General features: G+C 40.3%; 1 protein-coding gene across 1 annotated transcript in view; it reads right to left on the bottom strand.

The window, feature by feature from the left end:
- The window catches only part of ERCC4 (ERCC excision repair 4, endonuclease catalytic subunit), a 39,637-nt gene that overhangs the window by 6,075 nt on the left and 10,203 nt on the right, over nt 1-23,359 (bottom strand). The window contains exons 3-9 of the mRNA XM_055409518.2: nt 21,206-21,401; nt 19,922-20,129; nt 16,136-16,316; nt 15,027-15,152; nt 12,680-12,790; nt 10,080-10,677; nt 8,220-8,312 (exon numbers count right to left, since the gene is read on the bottom strand). Of these exons, the coding sequence (XP_055265493.2) occupies nt 8,220-8,312; nt 10,080-10,677; nt 12,680-12,790; nt 15,027-15,152; nt 16,136-16,316; nt 19,922-20,129; nt 21,206-21,401 (1,513 nt within the window). The remainder of the gene's footprint in view (nt 1-8,219; nt 8,313-10,079; nt 10,678-12,679; nt 12,791-15,026; nt 15,153-16,135; nt 16,317-19,921; nt 20,130-21,205; nt 21,402-23,359) is intronic.

The following is a 23,359-nucleotide window of genomic DNA, read 5'->3' on the forward strand; positions in this document are numbered from 1 at the left end:
CCCTGAAAAGAATTCAAATAATTTATATCCCAATATTTTCAGAAAAATCATAAGATAAGATAATTAAAGACATGAAAACATAAATGGCCAAACTAACTTTGATTTGAAAAACTCTAGGTGGAAGGCCCCATTAAACACTCTCCAGTTTTAAAGGAAATCCATGATTAATATATGAAAGCACATTTCCAACAGAGATTTAAGCAAAAAAATCGACATCTCAGGTTATGCAGTACAGCAGTACTGATCCACTGACTTAGCTGTTCACTTAAAACATTTAGGGCAGGCTCCCACGTACTATGCGAGGTACTTTGGACACAAATGTGGTTGCCCGAGAATTTCTGTCTTCAGGAAAGCTTAGCACCTTAAGCTGGTAGACTGACAAACCTACAGAATCCTAACTCAGATTTGCAATCAGGAACCAGAATCATGACAGGACCCTCAATCACCACAGAAGACTAAGCCAGGCTTGCCGTCATCTGACGTTTCAAAACCAGTAAAAGGGTGTGAGAATCCGTTCAGGGAACAGCGAGCTCTGGGTGTCCTTTTGCGCCAGGTCAACAGGAAAGAGGTGTAAGACTGCATCTCCGCCCTGGCGGGGCTTGCCACTGAGCTGAGGAAATGCAGCAACATGAAAAACGACTGTGAGCCGACTGCCGACAATAAGAGTCTGCAGACGGGGAAGCGAGAGGAATCATTAGCAACTAGTGATTCCAACAAGGGCTCATACCCAAGGGTTTTCCATGATGGAGCAATTCCTCAGCCACTCTGGATACACAATGTCTTAGGGCACGGCACCATAAAGAGGTACCATGGGTGAACAGAAAACCAAGTTTATAAATTCTATACTATTTGAAATACAAATGCAAAGTTGTTATTTGTGTAACGCTTTATGAACAGATTGCAAATACCAATTGTTCCAGTTCTGTTCTTGCCAATTATTCTCAACACCAATGTCAAGGGTGGCTACTGCACAATTCTTTGCAGTGATCACAGCTCCAAAGTCACTCAGTACTGCCCCATCACACCTACCAGATTCCAGCTGGGGATAAACGGCGAACTGTCCAGAGAACTCACTGCTCTTAAATTTTTTTTTACATTTGGGATCAACATGGGGGACTTTTCCCCCTCTTTATCTCCACTTACCCTACTAGCTAAGCCATCACAGGCAGGGGCAGCCTCCTTTCCTAATCAATCTGTTATCTGTGCGTGGCTGCAGAGCACAGGGGGTGAGAATGCAGATTCTGCATCCACATGTTGTGGATTTGAAACCACTTACTGGCTGTGTTAACTTTAGGCGAGTTTTTAAAAGGCACTGTCCCTCAATTTTGTCTGTAAAATGGGAAGAACACTAAAACCTAACCTCAACAGGTTAGGAGGAAGCACAAGCTGGAATCAAGATTGCCAGGAGAAATATCAATAACCTCAGATATGCAGATGACACCACCCTTATGGCAGAAAGTGAAGAAGAACTAAAGAGCTTCTTGATGAAAGTGAGAGTGAAAAAGTTGGCTTAAAGCTCAACATTCAGAAAACTAAGATCATGGCATCCGGTCTCATCACTTCATGGCACATAGATGGGGAAACAGTGGAAACTGTGGAAACAGTGGCTGGGCTCCAAAATCACTGCAGATGGTGACTGCAGCCATGAAATTAAAAGACATTTACTCCTTGGAAGGAAAGTTATGACCAACCTAGACAGCATATTAAAAAGCAGAGACATTACTTTGTCAACAAAGGTCCGTCAAGTCAAACCTTGTCTAGTCAAGGCTATGGTTTTTCCCGTGGTCATGTATGGATGTGAGAGTTGGACTGTAAAGAAAGCTGAGTGCCAAAGAATTGATGCTTTTGAATTGTGGTGTTGGAGAAGACTCTTGAGAGTCCCTTGGACTGCAAGGAGATCCAACCAGTCCATCCTAAAGGAGATCAGTCCTGGGTGTTCATTGGAAGGAGTGATGTTGAAGCTGAAACTCCAACATTTTGGCTACCTGATGCGAAGAGCTGACTCATTTGAAAAGACCCCGATGCTGGGAAAGAATGACGGCAGGAGAAGGGACGAGGAAGGATGAGATGGTTGGATGGCATCACCAACTCAACAGACATGGGTTTGGGTGGACTCCGGGAGTTGGTGATGGACAGGGAGGCCTGGTGTGCTGTGGTTCATGTGGTCGCAAAGAGTTGGACACGACTGAACGATTCACAACTGAACTGAACTGAACCTCAACAGACTGTTATAAAGATCACATAATATATTTAAGGCACTCAGTGTAGTACCTGGAACATAACAAGTACCATATGTTAGCTTTTATTAATATTATAATTGTTATAACTGTGTGTGCTCAGTCACTCAGTCATGTCTGACCCTTTGTGGCCCTCACGGACTGTAGTCCACCAGGCTCCTCTGCCCATGCGATTTTTCAGGCAAGAATACTGGAGTGGGTTGCCATTTCCTCCTCCAGGGGATCTTCCCAACCCACGGATTGAATCTGCATCTCTTGAGTCTCCTGCACTGGCAGGCTGATTCTTTACCACTAAGCCACCTGGGAAGCCCTATAATGTAGTAAGCTCATCCCCTAATTATCCATGACTATGTTAAAAAAACTGGCGATGGAAATGGCAACCTACTCCAGTATTCTTGCCTGGAAAATTCCATGGACAGAGGAGCCTGGTGGGCCATGGTCCACAGGGTCGCAAATAGTCTGACATGACCAAACTTGCACTTGCATGCTAAAAAACAGATTTCTTTCAAATGATTCTGCAACTGCTTCAGTTAATACTGTTAAACAAAACAGCTAGTTTAGTAGGAAATAACTGCAAATTAAATCTCAGAAAAAAACATACTCCTGAAATGAAACCAGGCTTGTGAAGAAAATATTCAGTCTTCCTAACCAGTAACTCAAATTAGTTTAACAGAAATTTGTCATACTTAAAAATATTCAGTCCCTTGTTCACAACATTTAGCATAATCAAATTACTGTATGTGACAGACACAATTCAGATTGCTATGTCCACCTGAAATACTGTGGTTTCTTAATATTGCTCTAAAATCTCTAGTGGTATTTGAATAGCTTGTACAAAGTGTTAACACAGGGAGGAGGTACGGACTAGGAGTCTCTGCAAATGGGCCTTTATTCAAGTCCTTATGCTAACCCATTTTGTGATCATATTTTTTTAACTGTAAAATTTCAAATAATCTAACCCTTCCCTTTGAAAAGTGGTGACCTCCCCAAAACTATGTTTACTCAGAATGTTATTACTAATTTTTTGACCCAGGGAGCGTTTTATTATCAATACTGAGACTTGTAATCTTTTTTCTCTTTACTTGTCATCTGTAATCTACTGATCTCTAGTCCAGCCAAACAGTCCTTTCACTGCCAGCTTGCCTGATTCATTCCTCTCTGGTTATTTTAAATAGCAGCACTGCTTTTGTTCTTACAAAATCACTTGTGGAGGTCCTGGCAAAAGCTCATTTCCTCAGTCTCCCATTACATTTTTCTCTAAGTCCAGGCTCAGTGCAAATGCTCTTTCAGCCATGCACCTCACATATATTTTGCTTTCAAAACAAACACTTCTCAAATTCCCCAAGTTTTCTGGGAAAGTAAATATCTTAAGATTCTAAATAGTGTTACTATCTGTGTGATACGGAAAGACCTAACATAATACGCAGACAGTCACTGCTGAGAGAGTTAGAAAATTAGGCCAGGCCATATAGATTAAATTACACCAAAATCTGGTATGGAATTTGCTGTAGAAATTGAAACGTAGGAGCAAGCCTGCATCCTGGGCTCTGCTGAGGGACGTTTCCTGTCAAGGCCAGGCTGATCTGAGCCTTGTCGCTGAGCCCTTTGCGTGTAGAGTCCTTCGTGTAAGCTGGGACATGCATGCGGGTCCCCGACAACTGGCTGCAGTCCATTAATGGCACTCTCTGCTAGGCTACGTTCCGATGAACTAGAGAAGATGCAGCTGTGGGAAGGAGGCCTGGAGCACACAACTCACCTACTCAGATGCTACAGGCACCCTGGGCTACAGCTCTGGGCAGGAAAGGGTTCACAGAGCAGGCCTGGGATGCTCAAACCCTGCACATTCCCCAGAAAGGCCTTTCTCCTCAGCTTGTCTTCCTGGAAACCCCTGGCCAGTTTCTGGGAGCTGAGCTCTGAGTTCTTGGACTACTCCGCCTGACAAGAGGATCACAAAGCAGGCCCCAGGGTGATTTATGGTGAATACATGCTCCGTCTCCTGGGAGCCAGAGTCTGTCCCTTGAGTACTGGGTCTGTATGACTGACTCCCAGTAAAAATGCTGGACCCCAAGTCTCGGGTAAGCTTCCCTGAGGATAATGCCGAGTGTGTGTTGTCACACACGGATGCCAGAATTAGGCACTTCCCTGGAGCCTCACTGGCAGAGGACACTCGGAAGCTCATGCTGGATTTCTCCTGGCATTGGCTCTGTGCGTTCCTTCTCTGCTGATTTACTCTGTTTCCTTTCTCTGTAATTAGCCATAATGGTGAGGATCCCAATTTATCTGACTCCAGCGGGTCCTTCTGGTGACTCACTGAGCCTGAAGGTTGCCTTTAGAGGCCCTCAACGTAAACATCAACAACCTCATCTGAATATCTTAGTTCCATGTGCTCAATGTAATCCAGAGACAGTCACTTTAATCAGAGAAGCCTGAGGCAAAGGATATTTTAAAAATAGTGAAAGAGCCAATAAGGAGGTTACTGGCCCACATCCAGTGGCACCAATTCTATGACTCCATTTCCTCAGTATCGCTTAAATCTCTCCCCTTCTCTCCATCAACCTAATCTTAGCTGCCACTGGTTCTTATCGGACAACTGCAATAGCTTCCTGACTACTTCCCTACTCCATCCATTCCGAGTTTGGTGCCAGAGAGAGCCTCTGAAAACACACTACGTCACTCTCCTACTTAGAACTCTGCAGAGCTGTCTTACGGCCTTCAGAGTCAAGTTCTGAATACTTACCAGGCCTCCTGCACCTCTGAGCTTTCACACACACTCTTGAACAACACAACCCTTGGCCCACTTTTGTCTACTCAGCAACCAACACACATGCTCCCTAGGTCAGCTTAAAGGTCACCCCTTCAGAGATGCTACCCCTGATGCCCTCCCCCCGACCCCCGCCGCCCTATCTCGGTCCCTCTGACAAACTCTCATTCGATACCGTTTTCTTTCCCCTTTGCAGGCTACAGCCTGCAGGTGTTTATTAGACTGTGCATAACCATTCAATGTTTGTCTTTTATACTAGGGGATAAGCTCTAGAAGACAGAACTGAGCTTTTTTTTTTTGCACCACTGTAAGTCTAGTGCTTTAATGTGAGCACAGGAGTTGGCTCATAATAGATGCTCAAGAAATATCTGTTGACTGAGTCTTGGGAGATGAAGGTCTAGGAGACACAGAGAAAAGCTAAATGTTCTGAACAGGAAGAGGAAGTCTGTATAACATATGGTTATAACACTTTTTGGAATATTTTTTTTCAAAAAGCATATATAAACACATAAAATATCCTTCATGGATTATAGCTCACCAGGCTTTTCTGTCCATGCAATTCTCCAGGCAAGAATACTGGAGTGGGTAGCCATTCCCTTCTCCAGGGAATCTTTCAAACACAGAGATCAAATCCAGGTCTCCCGCACTATAGGCAGATTCTTTACCATCTGAGCCACCAGGGAAGACCACAAACTATCCTCCAAAACACATTAACAGAAAATACATATCCACGAAACACCAGACAGGAAAAAGTCAGTTTTCATTTCAATTGCAAAGAAGGGCAATGCCAAAGAATGTTCAAACTACCATACAATTGTGCTCATTTTACATGCTAACAAGGTAATGTTCAAAATCCTTCAAGCTAGGCTTCAACAGTATGTGAACTGAGAAACTCCAGATGTACAAGCTGGATTTAGAAAAGGCAGAGGAACCAGAGATCAAATTGCCAACATTCACTGGATCACAGAAAAAGCAAAAGAATTCTAGAAAAACATCTGCTTCACTATGTTAAAGCCTTTGACTCTGTGGATCACAACAAACTGGAAAATTCAAGAGATGGGAATACAAGACCACCTGACCTGCCTCCTGTGAAACCTGTATACAGGTCAAGAAGTTAGTACTGGACATGGAACAATGGACAGGTTCAAAATTGGGAAAGGAGTTGTTTATTCAACTTAAATGTTTATTTAACTTCTATGCAGAGTACATCATGTGAAATGCTAGGTTGGATGAATCACAAGCTGGAATCAAGACTGCTGGGAGAAATATGAACCACCTCAGATATGCAGAAGATACGACCCTAGTGGCAGAAAGTGAAGAGGAACTAAACAGCCTCTTGATGAAGGTGAAAGAGAAGAGGAAAAAAGCTTGCTTAAGACTCAATATTCAAAAAATAAAGATCTTGGCATCCAGTCCCATCACTTCATGGCAAACAGAAGGGGAACAGTAGGCATGTACAGATGTGAGAGTGGACCATAAAACAAGTTAAGCACCAAAGAACTGATGCTTTTAAACTGTGACGCTAGACAAGACTCGAGTCCCCTGGACCACAACGAGATCCAACCAGTCAATCTGAAAGGAAATCAACCCTGCATATTACTGGAAGGACTGATGCTAAAGCTTCAATACTTTGGCTGCCTGATGCAAAGAGCCGACTCACTGGAAAAGACCCTGATGTGGGAAAAATTGAGGGCAGGAGAAGGGGGAAAGATTTTGAGATGGTTCGATGACATCACCGACTTGATGGACATGAATTTGAGCAAACTCTGGGAGATGGTTAAGGACAGGGAAGCCTGGAGTGCTGCAGTCCATGGTGTTGCAAAGAGTCAGACACAACTTGGCAACTGAACAATGAAACAGATTCACAGACATAGAGAAAAGACTTCCGAAGGTGCAGAGGGGCTGGGGGAGGGAAGGACTGGGAGTTATATGTGTGTAACTGAATCATTTTGTTGTACAGTGGAAATTAACAAAAACTACAAATCAACTATACTTCAGTAAAAACTAAAAAGAAAATATATTTTCACAGGCTGAAAGGACTGCCCAATAACTGTGGATCAACAGCTATAAGAATCCTTGCCTAAGGCATGCCACAATCACAGAGGAGAGGGAAGGGAGGGAAGGACAGCACAGGGTGCTGCCCAAATACTGTGCTGAGTGTCTTTACAGGGACTCAGTGGCACTGATTCACGAAGTGCTCCCGTGTCTGGAAACCATTCCTGGATACACTGGGCTATCTACACATTTTAGGCATATACTGAAAGCCCGTAGCCAGTGCTGGAGAATGACTGTCCATTTTGAAATTCTGTCCAGGTCCTGGTTGGCTAACTGCCACTAAAAGTGACTTCTGCCCTCCCGTCACTGCTACGTTACCAGCATCTGAGGCTTTTAAGACTAGTCTGGCCTGGTCCCAGCCAGGCTAGGCCACAGTCTCCTCTCATCTAGCCTCTTCTCTATTTCAGCTCATGGATTCCCTGTCCAGCTCCTGCCTTGGTTCCTGGGGCCCCTGAGAGACCACCTGATCCATCTTCTCTCACCAAGCTGCCATCTCCTTGACAATATTCCCTGGGGGATGTTATCAGTTTTCTCAGATGCCTACAGGTAAGAGGTAGCCATGAGGTTTGCCAATATATCACTTAGGAACATTTTCCTTCTGTCAAACCAAAAGCTTTTTCTATCTGGATCTGGAATATTAAAGGATACTCATTCTCAAAATACACACATCTGTTGAGACAAATGTTGCACTTTTATAAAAATGTTTTCTCAGAGTGATTCTATTGATATGAACTGACGAGGTCATAAAAGTATTTTCGGGTAAAGAGTAAAGCAGTCACCCACCCAAGACAATGGAGATTTCACAAGTGGGGAAAAAAAAATCATGATTCCAAGGTAAGGGAGAAATCTTGGACATGGGGGAGGGGGAAAGTTCTATTGCTGGTGCTTTAGGTTTTATTTCTTTACAAACAGAAAAGCAGTTTTCTTCACATTTCTAATAGTCCATCAAACCCCTGAAAAGCAAATGGGGATGGTGGAGAGGCAGGGAAAAAAGAAATGGGTGCTGAATCATGTAAACTCTGGGGGGTTATCAGACCACAGGTGTACCTTGACGTGACTCTCCCTAGCACCTAAGGGCTAGTAGATATTCCCCCACCTAGATCCAGAGAAGCCTCTAGATCTTCAAAGGCCTTTGATTCCTTCATACTGATCTCCTGTGCATTTACCTTATGAGCTTTTCAAAAGCTTCCTTTTCTTTCCGCAAAGCAGTGAGATAGCGCTGTTCCTCCGTTGAACCTCCGTATATAAGAAAGTAAACCCTGCAAGTTAAGACAGATCTCTTTTAGGCTGCAAACACATAATTTTTAATCCCTGGAAGGAAAAGTGTGAAATCAGCAACCCAGAGTGTTCAAATAATAAATATTTGATGGAGAAGAAAAGGTTCCATTAATCACACACTTGCTAAAATCAAGCAGCCTAAACCCCACCTGTTAAAGGTCTCATTACCACATGGGCTTTTTTTTCCTTTCTTCTTTCACCAAAAGGAGGAATGGAGTTTAGGTAAACACTGAAATATAACAAAGAGGGATAGAATAATTCTTTCCTCATAACTATAAACAAATCAGAAAACACAATCTTAGCGGCTTCTCTTTTCTCAATTTTTTCTTTGCACCCCTGCCAAACAATCGTTTAAAAAGTTGGAGAGCAGTTATAAAAGCCAGCTTAGGAAAGTTCATGTTAGTGAAAAGTAAACAAATGAAATCTATATGACCTTTATCTTCACAAGTAATTTCTCAGTTCCTTTTTATTCATGTCTTAACATAACCAAGCCATCACACATTTTACATAAACACAAGGACGCAGAGGACATATGGATTCTATCAAGCGCCTGAAGAAATAATTTGACGTATTCTTGTCTCTTAGAAAAGTCAGCTTTCTATATTGTTGCTAAGAAGCTGAATGAAGCACCTTTTCTTCACCTCCTATAAGAGATATTTTTCCTTTTTAACCCTTGATTTTTCTTTCAACCTTCATCTTCCTAGATTGCATTTTTTTAAAGTGTGAACATGGAAAAGGCCACTGGCCATGAGTCCGGAGACCCGCAGCTCTGCCACGAATATATCAAGTGGCCACAGGCAAGCCATTCACCACCTCTGAGCCTCAGTTTCTCATTGTTGGACTGAGTGGCTGAACTCTGAAGCCCCTTCCATTTCTGACATTTTGTTTCTAAGCATCACACAGTATTCTATTATCAGGCAACAGAGAACCTGGGTGCACACACGCTACTTACAGTATTGATCAATGGCAAAGTGTGAAAAATTTATCAGCCTATAATTATTTTACCAGCTTCGTCTAATCCCTTCATCCTGTGTTATTTCAGACCCACCTCCTCCATTCATCTCTACTCGGAAGGGCTGCATTCGTTAAACTGGCTAGAAAGGTTTCCTTTGGCTCTGCTTTTGGTTCAGGCTGAGTTCAGGATATTAATTTTGCTGTTTATTTCCCTCAGATAATTGGAGAGCAAGAACACTATATTCTTGGGGAGGCACCATTTTCTCATCTGATATTTCTGCAGATTTCTCATCAGATAGTTCTTGAAACTCAAGAAAACTTGGTACAATAATTCCCCAACTACTTCAGTTTTATGTGGCTGTAACTTAGAGTCACTTCTTCAGATTTAAATGAAAGACATTTTTGAATTATGAAATGATTTTGCTGAGTCAAAATTGCATTAACATTTGGGAGAAGTTAGGATATTGTAAATTTCCCAGGCTTATTCAGAGACGGCACCCTATAGGCTACAACCGATGCATTAAGAATATGGCACCGAACAGCAGAAGAGAAGGTTAACAAGAAGGGAGGCATTCCCCCAGATTCCCGGTTTCACTGCAACTTTTGACCTCCTTCTCAGGTGTACTTCCCAGACTGATCTGAACCATCAAATGTTTCATAAACTCAGCCAACATCCCAATAAGGTAGCGTTAAAGATCAGAAAGCCCGTGTGCAGCTGGTCTATCTGTGCTAAATCCTACAGAACTGTGAAGCTGCAGCCTGTAAGGTGAGCGTTCACCTTCCCTACAACTTGCCTGAGAGGCTTCCCGGGCCGAGTCGCCCTGTAAATTTCAAGCTGACGCACGAAGGTCAGTTCTGCATCATACAAGACCACGTATCTCGGCTCCACCTCGTGGAGCACGCGTGTCAGAGCGTAGGGATCACTGCAGCCCAGAAGCGGGTGGATGATGGTGAGGGGGTCTTTCAGGATTCCGTAGGCAGCATCAGAGGACACATTCACATCAAACTCCTCGTGCTTAATGTCTTCTGGGCAGCTCTCCAGGCTACTGGTCAGCTCTCTTGGGCTGCCCTCCTCAATACCCGCCTCCCCTTCTAGTTCTTCAGTTCTTCCCATCATCTGAGTTAAAGTCAACCTTGGTTTCTTCTTTCTGAGGGCCTTCTCTTTGGCAGGGGGCCTGTCTTTATCTCGGAGGTCTTTGGGCCTCTTGCTGGATTTCATGATTCCCTTTGAGTCATCTTCCTTCCTTAACCTCATCCATACATCTTCGGCTTTGCTGTCCTTCTCAAAGGTTTTTCTGTAAAGCCTCAACAAGAAGACCTCTGCTCCGACAGTGAGGTACTCTCGCAGCTGGGAACACGTCCTGTCATCACTTGCACAAATGAGAACTTGTCCTAAAATTAAAAACAGTGTTATGGAGCTATTAGCTCACTTGCTGCACTCCTCCCTGTGTGCCCCTTCCTCCTGTCCCCCACAAAGAAGACCCATCTCACCTCCCTGGTGCTAAAGATACTTTACAATTTGTTTAACAAGGGTCTCATTGCTCATCAAAGACTTTCACCTTTCTGCCAGGATCACTTAAATCTTTTGGGTAAAGTTGAAGCCAGAAATATTTAGAGACTTATGAAAATATAGCTGTGTTATAACGGAGGCTTTAAAGGAGCTCTTTTTAATTAATAATTTTCCAGAGGATTGGAAATACTAAAATAAATTCCAAATGGATTACAAAGTCAAATGTTAAATAATAAATCATAACAAAAAAAGATGACTCTCCTCTATCTCTCCATATGAGGATGATTTTCCAGGCTTAAAAGCAATGGAAGAAATCTCAGAGAAGATTGATTGATACCTGTAAACTAAGACTGACTCAATACATAGGAGAATTTCTGTGCATTATAAAGGCTGCTCTCAAGCCTTGTGAGATGGATCGCGTAGAAATAAATCCATTTCTAATCTTAAAAAAAGAGCTAAAGACAAAATACAACTTTATACAACTATGATAAATGTTAGTATCTTCAATGTATAAAAAGCTGATACAAACTAAGGACACACTTTAAACCAGCAAAGGAAACAAACACAATTCACAAAGTAAGGAATGCATCTGAGAAAATACTGAGTTCCCTACACATCAAAATTTCAAACTAGATAAACATTTTTCTCCAATCAAATTAATAAAACTGTTATACATATGTGATACATGCAGATACACACAAATATATACAGCATCTTCAGTCAATGAGTAAAAAAGAGACAAGGTCTTATATTTCCAAAAGAAATGACAATTGAAAAAAAAACAAAAACTACTTTCTATGTATCAGTGTGGTAATATGTTTTGAGAACTTTGAAAATGTCAGTATCATTTGACTCATTAATTCTACATCCAGAATTAATTTACACTATAACTGTATGGTGTTATATCTATACTATAACTTTAACAACGTGAAACAGAAAATACACAGAAGAAAACCAGGAAGGAAATATGTCAGGGTTAACAGTGGCTGCAAGACATAATTTTTCCCCCTTTTCTTTTTTCTTTATACTTTTCACTTTGTCTAAGTGGGTATGTATGACTTAGGGTCATAAATCGCAGCACCATATGTTCTGTGATAATATCACAGAATAATACTCATATAAGGACTCTGTGCTTGCCTTTATTGATTTATAGGAGTCAAGTCTCAATAGATATTCTTTAAAATTATTTTTATTTTTTATCTGGTTTTATTTTAAAAACTTAGCTCAGCTTCAGTCTATGGTGCTAATGTTGGAAGAGAATAGCCCTAAAACTTGGAATTTCTTTAGGGCTAGACCAATGTTACTCCATAGACCAATTAAGGCTTCTTTGAAAAGACTTGCTGACAACTTAAAACAGAAGCCCATTAGCTTTCTCCTTGGGGATTCCAGACTTTAAGCTTTAAAGCCTGGTGAACATATATGTGGAGATTAGCTGCATCTTTTATTTTTTTAGTTGAAGTCTAGTTGACTTATAATGCTGTGTTAATTTCTGCTGTATAGCAAAGTGACTCAGGTATATACATATATACATTCTTTTTAATATTCTTTCCATTACAGTTTATCACAGGATATTGAGTTCCCTGTGCTATACAGTAGGACCATGTTGTTTATCCATTCTATATATAATAGTTGATTAGCTATATCTTTAAATAAGTTTTCCCAAGAACTCAACCAGTAAAACAACCTGCTTTCACGAATATACAATGACTGAACTTGGAGAAAATCATCCAATGAACAGAAAGGAAGTTGTCACTAAGATTTCGGTGATGTGGCCCTTATTCTTCTTATTCCATAGACAAAATAATAGTGTTATTTTTAAAGAGCTAATCAAAAGGACTCATTTGCCAGATTTTGAAGGCCAGTGTCATCATTTCCTTTTCCTACCTGGACCACCAAGGACTTCACTCTCCTTATTCTCTGCCTCGATTTCCTTCAAAACCTCTGTGAGTGCTGCCCACTTTGGGTTGCTTTCTAGGACCAGTTCCTTTTTTGTTTCTGTATAGAAATAAACGATAATCTCATTCTATGTGATAATGTTTATCCATAAAGTATTCCAAAGGCTTTGAAAACAACAAATAACACAGGCATCGTTCTATAAGCCCATTCCTTTCAGCTTTCTTCATAACGCTCTACAGAGAGAATCCAGATTCTTGAGAAGGTCTCCTTATGGTCTAAATGAAGACACTTCAAACCCAGATTAACACAGGCTCCATAATGCCTTGACAGAAAGTCATACGCATGGTCACTAATAAGAGATGATTACGTGTCAGTTGTCAACTGTGATGTTATATATAAACTGCTATAGAAAATAAAGGAATCAGTACAGAAAAACAGTTATTATTTCTAAAATCTCCATGATTTTCCTAATGCTGAACACAAGATATAAGCAGACAACAATAAAACTTTTTTTCTGTTAAGTACTCGAAGGTATTACTAATGTATTTAATTAAGTTTTGAAACAGATCTTTGCACTAGGCAGAACATAAGCATGAGACCCTGGTTCAATTCCTAGGTTGGGAAGATCTGCTGGAGAAGGGATAGGCTACCCACTCCAGTATTCTTGGGCTTCCCTGGTGGCTCGGCTGGTAAAGAATCTGCCCGCAATGCAGGAAGACCTGGGTTCGATCCCTGGGTTGGGAAGAAGATCCCCTGGAGAAGGGAAGGGCTACCCACTAAAGCATTCTGGTCTGGAGAATTCCATGGACTGTACAGTCCATGGGGTGGAAAAGAGTTGGACATGACTGAGCGCCTTCCATGTATTAAAAAGCCAACAATATTCACTATATATTTATTATAATAGTTATAGATGAGAGTGAAATAGAATCCATTATTTGCCTCATTCTAGTACCTCTGTTTCCTAAAAGCTAAAAAGAAAATTCTTAAAGAGATGGGAATACAGGACTACCTGACCTGCCTCTTGAGAAATCTGTATGCAGGTCAGGAAGCAACAGTTAGAACCAGACATGGAACAATGGACTGGTTCCAAACAGGGAAAGGAGTACATCAAGGCTGTATATTGTCTCCCTGCTTATTTAACTTATATGTAGAGTACATTATGAGGAACGCTGGGCTGGAAGAAGCACAAGCTGGAATCAAGATTGCCAGAAGAAATATCAATAACCTCAAATATGCAGATGACACCACCCTTATGGCAGAAAGTGAAGAACTAAAGAGTCTCTTGATGAAAGTGAAAGAGGAGAGTGAAAAAGTTGCCTTAAAACTCAACATTCAGAAAACTAAGATCATGACATCCAGTCCCATCACTTCATGGCAAACAGATGGGAAAACAGTGGAAACAGTAACAGACTTAATTTTCCTGGGTTTCAAAATCCCTGCAGATGGTGACTGCAGCCATGAAATTAAAAGACGCTTGCTCCTTGGAAGAAAAGTTATGACCAACCTAGATAGCATATTAAAAAGCAGAGACATTACTTTGCCAACAAAGGTCTGTCTAGTCAAAGCTATGGTTTTTCCAGTGTTCATGTATGGATGTGAGAGTTGGACTATAAAGAAAGCTGAGTGCCGAAGAATTGATGCTTTGGAACTGTGGTGCTGGAGAAGGCTCTTGAGAGTCCCTTGGACTGCAAGGAGATCCAACCAGTCCATCCTAAAGGAAATCAGTCCTGAATATTCATTGGAAGGACTGATGCTGAAGCTGAAGCTCCAATACTCTGGCCACCTGATGTGAAGAACTGACTCATCTGAAAAGACCCTGATGCTGGGAAAGACTGAAAGTGGGAGGAGGGGATGACACAGGATGAGATGGTTGGATGGCATCACCGACTCAATGGACATGAGTCTGAGTAAACTCTGGGAGTTGGTGATGGACAGGGAGGCCTGGCGTGCTGCAGTACATGGGGTCGCAATGAGTCGGACACGACTAAGTGACTGAACTGGACTGAAATGGGATGTTAAAACAGTCCACTAAGACCTTAAGTGCCCAAATAGTAATTATTATGAAGTTAAAAAAAAAATCAACCATTCTTATGTAGTAGTAAGAATACTTTTGATCGATACTTGGTGTTTGTTATTTGGAATCCCCTGGCAATGAATCCATTCCAAATATTTTTTAACATAGATCACATATGTTACATGTAACAAGTAATTAAATGCAGTCACATATTTTTTCACACAGTCGAATGAGATCTAAAGTTATACTGTAACTTGATAAGCATTTCCACACCAAATATGTAAAAAAAGACACATTTGAAGACTTAATCATACAAGATACCTTGTTCTTCTTTAATCTCCAGTTTTTCAGGCAGTATGCTTTTACTCATTTTTGCATCTGGAACATGATAAACCCTTGCTCGAGCATTTACAAACATTGAGGTGCTGGAGTCAAGAAAAAGCCATCCTAACGTAAAAAGTTAAGGGGAAAAAAAAAGCCTTCAATTTATGGTTAACTTCAGAGAATCTCTGAAGGTCACATGACCTATATATCAACTAGTCACCAGCTTGTTCATCTCCCAACCACACCTCCCTTGTTATGGTCTCTGTCACTGTTCGGCTAGACTGATGCTTTTCAAAGTGCGGCCTATAGATCCCTGGGGGTCCCCAAGATGTTTTCAGGGGGATGGTCTGTGACCTCAAAACTACTCTCATACTAATACTATTACTGAATTTCCCCCACTGTGTTGACGGTTCTGATGATGGTGCAAAACCATCAGTGGGTTATGCTACTGGTGCCCAGGCACAGATGAAGGCAGTGGACCCAAAGTTCATTAGCAATCAATGTATTCTTCAACACTGTGCATTTGTAGTTTATGACTCAAGAAAGTCCCTGGTGAAGCAATAAGAAATATTAACTTTATTAAATCTTGGCCCCAGGGGCCCTTGGGCCACACTTTAAAAATCACTGGTCTTGCCAGACAGTGAGAAAGGTCACAGTAATGAGGTAAGAATGTGACTGGTAGAAAATCCAGTCAGTGGACAGCAGCATATGTACGCTTCCCTACACATCTCTTCTCATTCTTTGGCTAATGAAACTCCATACTCCCTTGCCATTTCTTTGGGGAAATGAATTTTAAGTCCATAACAACTAAACTTTCAGAATACAACCTATTTCTAAGCTGGGAACTGCCTGTGATATATGGTCTTTTCTAGAAATAAAACTGCCTGGAATGGATATGAATGTTTATTAATATACAGAAGTTAAGTAGGTAGAAACATTAGCTATCAATAAAACCTACATACCTATACGATGAACATAAAACATAATTTGACATCTCAGTATATCATGTAGTTGAATATAGCACTCCGCACACCTGACTCTCCAACAAAATCTAGTACTTCATTCAAATAAGTTTCTAGAATAATATTAGTATTTTTATCTCCCACCTGAATTCTGACCAAATGCCTTCTCTGTTGCTCTGAGAGATTCCAGAAGATTAAGAAATGTGATACAATCATACTGAGAGAGATACTGCAGCAGGGTTCGTAATATCTTCAAATCCTGAACCAAGGATTTAGTCTTGGCTCCAAGCTGGTGCCACAAAGGATCTAAGTAATGACGAATTGTCTAAAACAAGAATAAAATACTGCTAAGAGATATTTAATATAGCTATTATTAATACAAATGATACTTGCAACAAACATTATCCCTTGTATACCTAAAAATGGTTAAAATGGTAAATTTTGTTATGTAAACTTTACCACAGTGGTTTTAAAAAATAAAAACAAAAAACATTATCTCCCAAGGAAGTGGACAGAAAATTTAAGTGCATAAGACTCACAATGTTCTAATTAGAATGTTTAATTTTTCAAATGTAAAGCAGAATGTCATCACTACAATCTTTATGATCAGATACAGTCAATTCATAATTACCTGCATTTACATTATTAGGAGACAAAGGTTCTGATAAACATCAGATACTCAATTATTCACTTTTATGCAGAATCACAGTCCAACTCTGACATCCATACATGACCACGGGAAAAACCATAGCCTTGACTAGACGGACCTTCGTTGGCAAAGTAATATCTCTGTTTTTTAATATGCTAGCTAGGTTGGTCATAACTTTCCTTCCAAGGATTAAGTGTCTTTTAATTTCATGGCTGCAATCAGCGTCCACAGTGATTTTGGAGCCCCAAAAAATAAAGTCTGACACTGTTTCCACTGTTTCCCCATCTATTTCCCATGAAGTGATGGGACCAGATGCCATGATCTTCGTTTTCTGAATGCTGAGCTTCAAGCCAACTTTTTCACTCTCCTCTTTCACTTTCATCAAGAGGCTTTTTAGTTCCTCTTCACTTTCTGCCATAAGGGTGGTATCATCTGCATATCTGAGGTTATTGATATTTCTCCTGGCAGTCTTGATTCCAGCTTGTGCTTCTTCCAGCCCAGTGTTCCTCATGATGTACTCTGCATATAAATTAAATAAGCAGGGTGACAATATACAGCCTTGACGTACTCCTTTTCCTATTTGGAACCAGTCTGTTGTTCCATGTCCAGTTCTAACTGTTGCTTCCTGACCTGTATACACGTTTCTCAAGAGGCAGGTCAGGTGGTCTGGTATTCCCATCTATTTCAGAATTTTCCACAGTTTATCATGATCCACATAGTCAAAGGCTTTGGCCTAGTCAATGAAGCAGAAATAGATGTTTTTCTGGAACTCTCTTGCTTTTTCCTTGATCCAGCGGATGTTGGCAATTTGATCTCTGGTTCCTCTGCCTTTTGATGTGAGAGTTGGACTGTGAAGAAAGCTGAGCACCAAAGAATTGACGCTTTTGAACTGTGGTGTTGGAGAAGACTCTTGAGAGTCCCTTGGACTGCAAGGAGATCCAACCAGTCCATGCTATAGGAGATCAGTCCTGGGTGTTCATTGGAAGGACTGATGCTAAAGCTGAAACTCTAATACTAGGCCACCTCATGCGAAGAGTTGACTCACTAGAAAAGACTCTGATGATGGGAGGGATTGGGGGCAGAAGGAGAAGGGATGACAGAGAATGAGATGGCTGGATGGCATCACCGACTCGATGGACATGAGTTTGAGTGAACTCCGGGAGTTGGTGATGGACAGGGAGGCCTGGCGTGCTGTGATTCATGGGGTTACAAAGAGTCGGACACGATTGAGCGACTGAACTGATGCAGAATCAAAGTAAGTGATTCAGATACGTTTAATTTCTGCCAAGTCCTGTATGGATAGAGATGTGAGAGCCAGCTGGATGATGAGGGGGACATAAACTAGGGAAACTACATTGTATCAAATCAGCATCAGTAGACCACAGCTTGCTGCTATGAAAGATGTGTTTATTATTTTTTTAAAGTGTGATTCAAGGATGAGAAAATATTTGTTAACAACCAACTAAATCTGAATACTTTTTAAGATCCTAAAAAATTGTCTAAAACATAGAGCAGCTTTATGTATACACTATGTAGATATCTATACATCTGCAGCTATATATACGTATGTCTCCTTCACAAGCGGATTCTGTAACTAAAAGGGATAATGCAGCATGCTCCAGAAGCAGTTTCACTACATGGCATCATATCTAACACATTTAATACTGAAGGGAAGTAATATTTAGAAGACCAAATAATCTACTGTCCAAAAACTGGAACTCTTGTGAAAATGAAATGACACTATTAATAATTACTCCAGGACAACAGGCAGACACTGTGACTGTCTTAGATAAACTGGGACATATAAGTCTTTTGTATATCATCTTTTGTAAAAATTTTTCTAAAACCATTAACAAAACTTGAATTTTCTAACAAACGCAAATTATGCCTATATTTTGTTTTGGTTATGAGATGAATACGTAAAACAATACTTTGACTTTCACTGGCCAGGGGATGATTTACAGAAATTTAGTGTAAAGCATATCTGGCTATATTTTGTTTTTCTAGGGACATATACAGGGGCTTCCCTGGTAGCTCAGTGGTAAAGAATCTGCCTGCAGTGCAGGAGACCTGGGTTTAATCCCTGGGTTGGAAGATTCCCTGGAGAGGAAATGGGAACCCACTCCAGTATTCCTGCCTAGGAAATGCCATGGACAGAGAAGCCTGGCAGACTACACTCCATGGGGTCACAAGAGTCGGACACAACTTGATGACTAAATTACCACCACACAGATACATGTTCCATTAGAAGAATGTGAGAGGTATTTCTGGTATACTAGGCACTAAATTAAAATAAATTTAAAAAACAGAGGCACAAAACACATGGAATGGCTTTTATGCATCATTATTTCATAGTAAAAAGACTTTCTGGAAAAATCAGAAAAATAAGGACTTAAATTTTTCCCTTTTAAAAATCACTATGCATTATTTTTAGTGACAGATTGATTCAGAGTTTGAAAAAAAGAACTTGTTTTACAAAAATATGAAAAAAAAGCTGCCTGTAATTTTTTTAGTTTTTTTCTAGACATACAATTTGATCTTAGACATTTATGTACCTGTATTAATATTAGTCTATGATGAAAAAATCAGTTGAAATAAATCTTCCTAGACTATAGTCTTACCATTTTCTCACTTCAGAATGTAATTTTAAGACACAGTAAGTTTCACATTCCTCAGTAATCAAAACTCATCCAAATTATTTTTATTCCAAATAAGAGATCATAAATTATGAAGCATTCTTATGTACACTCTTCTACCTGTAGATGTTCAAATGTTGTCATTTCAGAGCAAAAGGTTATTCATTGTTCTCTTGGAGTGAAAGGTTAGTCGCTCACTCGTGTTGGACTCTTTGCCACCCCATGGATTGTAGACTACTAGGCTCCTCCATCCATGGGATTTTCCAGGCAAGAGTACTGGAGTGGGTTGCCATTTCCTTCTCCAGAGGATCTTCCCGACCCAGGGATTGAACCCGGGTCTCTCACATTGTAGACAGATACTTTACCGTCTAAGCCACCAGGAAAGTTCTCTTACATATACTTAAAAGAAAAGAGACAGTCACTGTGTAGCGGCAAAAATCAGAATTATGCTTAGATGCCAATCAATGTATTCGACTACGAATTACTTTCCAGTAAACCAAAGAAGATATACTTTAAATCACCTCCAACCTAATTTTAAAATGACAACAAATTCCTACTGAGAACATTATAAGTATTAAAATAACTTGCATACCTAAAAATTACAACATCACAAACAGTGCTTAAAAAGGAAGAGAAATAGAGTACCTTGTCAAAAGGTTTTCCAATAGCATTTTCTAAAGATAAATCTTCAACTTCAAGCGATGGGTTATGGCATTTTAATTCCTTTAAACAGGCATTTAAAATGTCCAGAATAGCAGTCTGTATAGCAAGCATGGCAGGTGTCATAGAAACATGAATTTCTACGACTTCGGGTTTATGCAGTTCTAAAAACGAGTTTACTGCTACATGGAACCTAAAAAGACAAACATTTTAAAAATATTTTCTAGAGTTGTAAGAGCTCTGTGTTTCCAGTCTCAGTTTAATACTCTAACAGCTTTTTGTAAATGGACTGTAAGAAGATCAAACCAGTCAATTCTAAAGGAAATCAGTCCTGAATATTCATTGGAAGGACTAATGCTGAAGCTGAAAATCCAATATTTTGGACACCTGATGTGACGAACTAACTCATTTGAAAAGACTCTAATGCTCGGAAAGATTAAGGGCAGAAGGGGAAGGAGCGGCGGAGAATGAGACGGTTGGATGGCATCATCGACTCAATAGACATGGATTTGAGCAAACTCTAGGATATAGTGAAGGACAGGGAAGCCTGGTGTGCTGCAGTCCACTGGCTCACAAAGAGTCAGACATGACTGAGCGACGAAACAACAAACGTAGTTAAGAAGCAAAACGGAAAGCCAGGTGACAATGTTTTCAGGATTACTTTTAACCATATAAATGGAAGGATTAATCAAATAAGGCAAGGGTCAGGGATTGAACTTCTGCACTGCAGGCAGATTCTTTACCATCTGAGCCACCAGGGAAGCCTTAACATATACATATACCCACCCCTTTCTAGATTCTTTCCCATATGAGTCATTAAAGAGCACTGAGTAGAGTTTCCCATGCTATACAGCAGGTCCTTACTAGTTTTCTATGTTATATACAGTAATGTATGTCGATCCCATCTACCAATTTATCCCACCCTCTCCCCTGCTACTGATGGGTAGTTTTCAAAGTGGAAGTTAGAATCTTAGCCAGTAAATCTGCACTTCACCTAATTCTGTTGTACACATGAGCCTCCAGATACCTAGGGATTTCACTAAATGAACAAGAAAAGTGGTGGCCTTGGGCTACCAGAAAAATAACTATCAAATCTCTCTTTCTTTTTAAAAGAATAACAAATGTGGTAACCATTTATCTATACTTGGGTGCATTGTTGTAAACCTGACTAGCATGTGTCAAGTGCAGTGACAGTAAATACTACATTAAAGTGTGAAATTAAAGTACAGCAGGTTCTCTTGCAGAAATTGGTCACATAATGCCATTTACCTTGGCCACAGATACAGCTTCCTTACGAAAAGATTTCTCATCACTCTTTCCACGTGACAAAAGCCGGTGTCAAAGGCAACAGCATTGTCTGTGAAGGCTTTAATAAAACCACGTTTGTTTTTCTGTCGAAAGAGGCGCAAGATGAATGCTTCTTGACAAGACTCGATTATTCTGTGAGCTCTATATACCAAGATGCCTGAGGGGGGAAAAAATCATAATTTAGAGTGCACAAAAGACATGTCATTTTTATGCTTGCTTTCACTTATTCATCACAGTGTTCCTGAATGCCTTATTTGAGCACAGGCAAGCTATTCTAGGCTGAGGATACAGCCACAAACAAAACACGAAAAGCTGTCCTGTGGCATTTACAATAAGTAATATAAGGAAGTAAGATACTTAGTTGTTATAAGGGATAAGTGCTGAGGGAAAAAAGTGAATCAGAGGAAGACAAGGAGTATGTGTAAGAGGTGGTGGTTTGCAATTTTCTTACTTATTTAATCTTTTTAAAATAATTGTAGTTAATATACAATATTATAGTTACAGGTATATAATACAGTGATTCAGTTTTGAAAGGTTATACTCCATTTGTAGCTATCACAGAATACTGGCTATATTGCCCATGTTGTACAATATATCCTTGTGGCTTATTTTATACCTAATAGTTGTATTTACTAATCCTTTACCCCAATATTGCCCTTTCCTTCCCTCTCCCCTCTGGTAACACTAATGTTTTTTTTTTTTTCCACTGCACTTTGAGGAGTGTGGAACTTCTTTGACCAGGGGTGGAACCCATGACCCCTGCAGTAGAAGCATGGAGTCTTAACCACTGGACAGTCCACGAATTTGTTCTTTGTATATGCAAGTTTGCTTCTTTTTTGGTCATATTTACTAATTTGTTGTATTTTTTAGGATTTGCAATTTCAGATAGGGTATGCCTCACTGAGGTCTTAAGTGAGTAAAGGCTGGATGGAGATGAGAGGGTGAGTCTTGTGACCATGTGGGCCACAAGAGTTCCAGCCGAAGGAAGGGTAAGAGCAAAGGCCCTGAGGTGGGGTGTGCCTGACCTGGTGGAGGAAGAATTTCTCAAAGTTAAGTGGGCCATTTGTTCTTTCATATGTGAATCAGATGTGAACTTTGCAAAATAGCTGCCTTTCAGAAGTCTGGGCAACATCTGCTTCACTTATTATAAGAATTAAACTTTCAGAATCAGAGTATATTCTACTGAAAGATAAATTAGTCTATTTGAAATAAAAATATTAAAACAAATGCTTAAACATCTGTTTTGTGGGGTGGATGTGACAATGACACCTCTGAACTGCAAAAACAAGGATATACACATGTTTCTTTAATTAGAAAAAGAGAGTTCTGGCCCAGATGATTTCTCATGTGCATATATCATACACAAATGCCTCTGTGGCAGTAGGATTAGGGGAAATCAGAGAGAGACCTGAAATGACATGAGTGCACAGATGTCAATTATTCTATGACAATTCTCGCCTTTTAGACCTAAACCAAGCCAGGTACCATATATATTTGCTGTAAACTCACTAGGATGTTTTTGTTCCCATTCTCATCACTCCTGGGATCTAGAAAATGACAATAGTAAGCCATGACTCCTAGTAGTTCAATAGATTCAATTCAGATTCTACTATTTTGGTGTTTAAAATTTAGATTGAGGTATATGGAGCTGAAATTTATTCTAGCCAAGCAAACTGCTTTTCAAAGGCAGTAAAAACAAATAGTGCTAAGTAGAAATTTGTAGACAAAGGATTTTCAATAACACCAGTAAATGTTATTGTTGTTTAGTTGCCCAGTTGTGAATGACTCTTTTGCGACCCCATGGATTGGGATTTTTCAGATAAGAATACTGGAGTGGGTTGCCACTTCTTTTTTCCAGGGGAAGCCAACACCAGTATATGTGCACAGCTAATCTACTAGTCAGAAAATACTCAGTACCTAGCAGGCGGGTTTTTCCAAGTACGCTTCTGGGCCACAGTTGTGGTCCTGGATGAAACAGGACATGAAAGTTAGAAATATTGAAAATAGACTTCTAAAGAAAAGGTGAATCTCAAGTTAAGAAAATGGTGTGCTCCAAAAGTTTGTCACTCTTTCGGAAGACAGAAGGAGGGAGAAGAGGAGTATATTCTATCCCAG

The sequence above is a fragment of the Moschus berezovskii genome, chromosome 27, assembly GCF_049115385.1.
Source record: "Moschus berezovskii isolate FMDL1 chromosome 27, NW_MosBer_1.0, whole genome shotgun sequence".
Lineage (NCBI taxonomy): Eukaryota > Metazoa > Chordata > Mammalia > Artiodactyla > Moschidae > Moschus > Moschus berezovskii.